The sequence below is a fragment of the Tenrec ecaudatus genome, chromosome 6 (assembly GCF_050624435.1).
Source record: "Tenrec ecaudatus isolate mTenEca1 chromosome 6, mTenEca1.hap1, whole genome shotgun sequence".
NCBI lineage: Eukaryota > Metazoa > Chordata > Mammalia > Afrosoricida > Tenrecidae > Tenrec > Tenrec ecaudatus.
This window is the reverse complement of record NC_134535.1, coordinates 106,003,550-106,010,842: the sequence shown is the minus strand read 5'-3', so window position 1 is coordinate 106,010,842 and position 7,293 is coordinate 106,003,550. Positions and strand designations below refer to the sequence as shown.

Here is a 7,293-nt window from a genome sequence, read left to right as displayed (position 1 = left end):
CCAATGGGGAAAGAAAAGAAAGCTCCTGGCTCTTGTATCCATGTCACCTTTTGGTCAGGTATCTGCTACATTCTCAGTGTTTTAAAGGATAATTTTGGCCATCAGGAGATGGCCAAGGAGAAAACACACGAAACGGAAAAATAACAAAATGCCACACAATACTTATTTGAAAAATTCTTTAAAATACTTTGATGGTAAAACAAGGGCCTTCAGTTAGGGAGCAAAATAAACCATGACTGATTCTCAGAAGTACACCTTAGATATACTTTGACGATCATGTGATGACCACTTTGATGATCATGTGTTCTAAGAGACAGGCTCCGTGTTTTTCTTTAGATAAATGTTCTGGGTCATAACCTGTGGGCAAGAGAGCGGAAGCTATTAAAGTGTTGCTAGAGACATTCTGGATGCGTTTTTGAGTTAGATCTAACCCTGATTATATAATTCTACTGTTTAAAAGAACGTAGAATTCCCAGTAAAAGTTCTATAAAAAAAGAACCTCTAGGAAATGTCTTTTTAGTTCAAATGAAGAGTAAAATGCACACTTAACCCATGATCTTAAATTACTTCCAGGGTTCTGGGTGGATACACAGACAAAACGAGGATTTCATGTCTGTGACTTTTTTTGCTACCCTGTTAGCCTTCATTTGGGCAATTGCTTCCTTCCCCAACACCATGGTGTTCTCATTGTCTGCCAACCAGAAAGTTTTGCCTCCTCTGGTATAGGCCTGGGCAACCGCAGTCCCAGTAGATAGTCCAGGGGTGGCTATGTGTCCAGGTAGGTGTCTTAGTTACACAGTGCAGCTGTAACAGACAATGCCACAAATGGGTGCCTTTAACAAAGCACAGCAATACTAGAGGAAAGCGTTCATTCTCTGTTGGCTCTGGGAGGCAGGGCTTTGTCTCCTGCAGGGCCTGTGCTCCTTGGAGATTTCTTGGCATCAGTTTTCTCCTGGGTCTAGAAATCAATCAGATGATTGATTTATTTTTATTTTAAAACTTTGCTGACTTAGATCTCTGCTGTCTGCCACCAAAAGTGTTTTGACGAATACACTTTTGTTTGTCCAGACCGAAGACGAAAAGGACAAAGGTTGTTAAAATCTACAGAAAACTAGACATGAGAAAAATCCATCAAAAGTTCCCTGGCTCGTAAACAATTGGGTATTTGCAGATACAAGTATGCACTGAATCACGAGTTGGTTCGTTGAGACACAAATATTTGGAATTTGTGAAGGACATGGGCGTTTGTGTCAGACAGCCCAGGGCTTTCAGTCCGTGGACACTTATTGGCCGTGAGGTTAAAGTGCAAACACGAGGAAGGGCACTGACCTCTGTAGGTGTCAGTTTTCTTATCTGTAAAAAGAAACAATAGTCGTCCCTAGCTCATACATGTCTTGTAAGGATGAAATTCAATAGTGTATGGAATCTGCTGTTTGCCAACTCTACATAAATCGAGGAGTAGGTGGCTCATAATAGGGCTTCAATAGATTCACTCTGTTTTTCTGTAAAGAATAAACACGAACATTATAACAAAGACCCAAAGAAAAGAAAGGGGGAAGCTAAACAAAGCAAAAATTTTTTTTTGCACATTTCAAAGCATTCAGTTCCTTCCCCCTCTGTGTTAATAGCTACTTCGAAGTTACCAAGCAGTTCTAAATATTAAAAATGTTCTTTGAAAATAAAATCTATTAACCCCTAAATAGATACACAGAGTGATACCACAAGGAGGGGGTTTTCAGAAAGTCAATACTTCAGATGATTCTTATGCTTATTTTTTCTCCCCACTTCCCGATTTTCTAATCTCAGGTGGGACACTACCTTCCAGTCTCCAACCCAAGCAAAATATCAGGGAGGAGTTTTGACTTATTCATCTACCTGTTCATGCTTCACATCTGTCTTCTGACCTTCCCTACCCTGATCATCTTGTAGGGAGCTAGACGTGTCAAACCACATTCTGCAGGCACATGTGCCAACTGGGCCTGAGCTAGGGTCGGCTTATGGGAGAGAGACAGGGGCAAGAAAAAAGCGAGGGTCTTGCTTCCCCTTGGTTTGTTTCAGTGACGTCCTGAAGTGACTGCCTCTCTCCCAGGATCCAGCTCCTAGGCATCCCCCCCACCCTTGTCCTCCCCACTGTTGGGATAATAGGCCTGCCTTGCTCATCTCAGAGTTTCCTGCCCGCTTCTGATTTCCCCGTACCATTTCTCTCCCTTCTGTAGGATAATTCTCCATAATGACTTTCTTCTAGTACATTTGGTGGCATGAGTTCTACTTTCCTGCGGAGACACCGACACAGGTCTCTACCTCACTCAGTTATCAAACCATCATCCTCTTCATCCCATGATCGCTACCCTCTCGCAGACCATTATTTTGCAGATGGATTAATAAAATATTCCAATTTTTAAATTTCCTTGGCCTTCAATCTTCTTCTTAAAGACTTTTCCCTTGTCAGAGCCAAGAGAAAGCTTTTTAAAATGCAGTCACCTAATTGTGCCCTTCTCTCCTCTCCCCCCTTCCCTCCCCTCTGTGATTCGGTGACTCTTAGTTTGATGCCCTGGTGACATAGTTGTGCTGCTTACCCCAAGGTCAGCCATTCTAAACTTCCAGCTGCTCCGGCGGAGAAGATGAAGTTTTCTACTCCAGTAAAAGAGTTCCTCTCAGTTCGACCCTGTCCTACAGGCTCGCCATGAGTCAGCATCCAATCTATGGCAGTGTGTGTGAGCTTGGAAGCGCCTTAGCCTGGCAGACAGTGCTTCCACCGCCTCCCTCTTTACCCCTGCCAGCTGCACGTCTGCTTCTCCATGTTCTTGACAGCACATGCTTACTACTGTCACTCACATACTGTTCTCCAAGCCTGCCTTTTGTTACATTGTTTCGCTCCCCATCTATTTACTTCTGGCTAATGGTAACTGTCCTTCAAACCTCAGCCAAGGATGGCTGCTCTACATAGGGTCTGGAAACCCAGGATGCGCTTCTGGGCCTGCAGAGCATCTTGTACACCCTTCTCTGATTGCATTAATCAGATTTTATTAACATACCCTGTGTTTGAATCCCTTTCACCTGCATGGAAGACTCGAGAGCTCCAACTCGGTCTCCTCTTTCTCTCAGCAGTATCGCAATATCGCAAGAGATATTGGTTGACGTGTACTGAATGAACTCTTTCTGTATGTGCCCAGAAAGCCCAAATGAGGGGCCAGGGAAACAGCTTTAAGTTTCTTCTCCTTTGTCTATACATCAAATCAATCAACATCCTTCTTTTAGCATTGAATTTCTTGCTATTTTAATTATTTTCTCCTACCCCTTAGCCACTGCCCCTAATCTTGCGCATCGGTGGCTTTTGACCATGACCTGTGCAATATATTCTCCATAGTGAGCCAGGATAGTCTTTCTGTAGTTTAAAATTTTAATCAAGCCACTTCGTGGAAGATCAAATAATTTTCAAAATGCAACCAAGAGGGGGAATTCACTCAATACTTAAATGAAACCATTTCTTATTCTTTTTTCCCTTCCTCTTATTTTTTATGTCATAAGCTCTTAAGGCCTTCAGCATTCCCCCCCACCCCAGGTTATCTACAAGATGATGGTGCCTTCGGATGATGATCCTCCGGAGGATGACATCTCAGTGTGGTTAAATCAGATAATAGCCGTGGAGCAGTTGGAACAGAAGGTAGCAAGAACAATACGTTTGCATCCCCTTTCCCTTTCACCCATCTTAGTGCCTTACTACTTAACCTGGGAGGACTCAATACATGGGTGCTAACTTCCAATCTATACCTTAATACCCAGTATCTTATAGGTATATTTATATTGGATATTAATAATGCCCCTTGTCAATATCACAGTGACCCTAAAGGACAGGGTAGAACTGCCCTGTGAGTTTCCGAGACTGTAACTCTCTATAGGAGGAAAAGCCCCTTCTTTCTCTCCTGGAGGGACTGGTGTATTTGAACTTCTCACCTTATGGATAGCAGCCCAAGATGTAAATGGTTGGAATTGACTGGATGGCAGTGAGCACGTCAATCTAGTGCAGTTATACTTTACAAAGCATTTCTGAAGATACATCGATCCTGACAACATGCTCAGAGGTGGGACAGATTGGAGGGCCCAGAGGGGTTATGCCATTAAGTAAGGTCACACCAAAAACCAAAACCAAACTCACTGCCATTGGGTTCATTTTCACTCCTGGTGACCGTATATGACAGGGTAGAACTGGCCCTATGAGTTTCTAAGATGGGTGTAGAAAGCCTTCCCAAGCTCAAATCCAGATGTGTCTACAAATCAGCTGCCTCTTGTTTCTTGTGTGCAGGGCTCACCCTGACCACCAGCGTCTCGCAGCCATCCAACTGCCAGTGGAGCCTGGCCTGGGCTTAGAGGGTGCCATGGCCCATGTGAATTTCCAATTTACATTTCTGTGTCTGTAGTCTGCCTTCCTCTAGTTGAAGTCCCACCTCTTCAAAAACAATATGAAAAAGTTCCTTTCTGGCGATAGGGTCTCCCCTAAAAGTTCTAAGGATGCATATTTCACCCCAAAAAACAACAAACCAATCAGAGAATCAATAAACAGTTGACAAGAGAGTGTCAAACAAAACTCAAAAGCAGATCAAGGGTTTAGAAGCCCAGCCGTAGTGACGCAGCAGGGCTCAGGAACCACTTTCAGGCATTAGGTCAGGGCGGATCTGATTCCTTTCCTCGTGAACCCCCATCTAGTGTTGTAGTTCTCAAAATTTCCTTCTCTACAACGCAACTGAGAAATAAAGAACAGTATCATCAATAGCATGGGCTCTTTGTGGTTATAATTTCCAGTTCAAAAAGTACTGAGAGTAGAAGGGTTATTGAGCTGCCTACCTGAATGGGAGGCACAGTACAGTAAGTCAGAAGACACGGAGTGTGCAGTGTGTAGGCACTGTGATGGGGAAGCACAGGTCTTGGAGCAAGCTGGAGATGCTGGTGGAGGTCAAGGACAACTTTCTGGAGGGAATGACATTCAGTGAGAACTGAAAGGGCAGCAGGAGCTGTTAGTCACGAGATGGAGCACCACAGCACAAGGGTTCCTGAATAGCCTTTGTGGAATCCCGGAGATCAAGGGAAGTGCCTGGGCCACTCTTGAGCGACTGTGTCACCCAGGCCCTACCGCCATTAGGAGGGAAATGGGAAGTTGGGAGGGCAGTGACTGACAAGGCTTTAGGGACAGTGGACAGGACACTAAGGAGTCCTGGCAGTGCAGTGGTTCAGCCTTTGGCTGCTGCAGGAAAGGCGAGCAGCAGCTTTGCTGGAGAGAAGACCTGATCATGTGTTCCCATAAAGATGATCCCTCAGGAAACTCTATGAGGCGATTCTGCTCTGTCCTATGAGATCACTCTGAGTTGGCACTGATTCAACTGCACACAAGAACAGCCCCAAACCGACGGCTGTCAAGTGGATTCTAACGCACAGTGACCTTACAGGACAGAGTCGAAGTGCTCCACAGGGTTTTGGAGGCTGCAGAATTTAAGAAAGCACAGTCTCAACTCTCTCCTGTGGAGTGGCTGGTGGGTTTGAACTACCCACTTTTTGGTCAGCAGCCCAAAGCTTACTCACTGTATCATCAGGGCTCCTTCAGCCCCAGAAGGAGGGAACAAATGGCCTGAATCATGGAAGAAGTTGGCTATTAGTTACTCGAATATCCGCTGAGGCACCTAATTTTTCCATAAAAAGGTGCTGAAAAACTAAGCTTATACTGAAGTATATATGGTAGATAGATCGAGGACTGGTAGTGTGGAAATGGCATGGGGCCATGTCTGGTCTCCTTTGGTTTCATACAGAGGGAGGAGAAACCAACTTCCCCTAAGCCCACTGCTTCTTGAGCCTATCCTGATCCATCCCTCCCACAGTGCTCTACTTTGTTGCGTTTGATCATCCATTGCGATGGCCACATAGAACTCACGGACAATATTGATGATTATTGGCCTTATGAGGGGAGCAAACAGGTTACAAAATGTTAAGGATAGAGTGCTTTTGTCTGCAGAGCCTCATCTGAACCATGTTGGCAGGCTCATCTCTCTCAGGTCTTTGGCCTCTGTGTCACGGTGCCCTGGCCTCTGGCCTGCTTGGCCAAGTGCTGGTAAATGCTCAGTGGGAGCCCACACTGAAAGTCGGCCTTGGACCCAAAGTCTCTCAGCGTCACTCATTCGGTGGACTGGGAAGCCTGGGACTGTGTTTCATGGTTTCTGCTGCTACTGCTTCTCCACACAGGGATCCTGCACTCGCTCTGTATGTGACCTTTTCCCCTGCTGGTGTGGGATCCTCCCTTCCTGCTTCTGAGCTAGCTCACTCTCTTCCAGTAGAATGGCAAAGGTGTCCAAATCCTTGAGTTGGGTGGAGTCCTCTACCTCTTTGCAGGCTCCCGCCTAGTCGTGTGATGCGAATTGTAAAGATGATGGATAGAAGAGCCATACCAAGTGATTTCACTTTACCTCTGTGATGTACTTGATGGCCTCATAGGGCCCTTCTAGCACCTGCACTCTTGTAAATCCTAGCCTTTAGGCCTGTGTTTCTAATCCCATTTTGGAGGGAGTTTTTCAGTTCTAGGATTAAGATGGGATAGATTCTGAATCTCCACCTAACTAGAGGGTATTACTCAAGTCATATGTATTTGTTCTTCCTCGTGAGTGGGTCTGCTGAAAGACAAAAACAAACAACTTAGTGGAAAAGGAGCCAGCTCAGAAACAGGACCACACGGAGACACCCCAGGACCATCGGGAGAAGAACCACTAGTGGAGTACACGTGCAGTCTCTACCTGTCGTGCGAGATGCTGAAACCAAAGGCACTCCTAGAGGCTGCTGCAAGTAGATCGTGGGGCCGAACAAGGAATCCCAACAGAGGCTGAGTCAAGGAGACCCCGAGCCGAGCCGAGAGTATGAGCCTGTGAGGCAAAGCAAGGGGTGGGCTTCCTGGCCCACAAAAGTAGAAACCAAGGTGCCATCTAATTGAGAGGCTACGGGTGATATAGAGAGACTTGGCTGTTGCCTGGGGAGAGGTGCTGCTGTGCTCCAAATACTGCATCCTTAGGGTTTTATGATGCTTAACTTGGGGCACCCCTTACTTGGGGTAACTCCCCTAGTAAAACCCCATCTTTGTGAGTATTATCTGTGCATTCTGATTGATCATTGCAATGAATTACCGAACCCAAGAGAGAAGCAGAGTGTCACTGGAGAAACCAGTTGGTGTCAGAATAGGTAAAGAAGGAAGGAGGGTGGAGGGCATGCCTGACCTCTGCCTTATGGCTATCTGGCCTTAGGCTTTTGTGGATTCTTCCT

The 7,293-nt window shown here is 45.7% G+C and overlaps 1 protein-coding gene across 1 annotated transcript in view; it reads right to left on the bottom strand.

Annotated features, from left to right (window-relative positions):
* Window positions 1-274: 274 nt before the first annotated feature.
* Window positions 275-7,293, bottom strand: part of LMNTD1 (lamin tail domain containing 1) — a 153,161-nt gene continuing 146,142 nt past the window's right edge. The window contains exon 6 of the mRNA XM_075553320.1: window positions 275-357. Within this exon, the coding sequence (XP_075409435.1) occupies window positions 275-357 (83 nt within the window). The remainder of the gene's footprint in view (window positions 358-7,293) is intronic.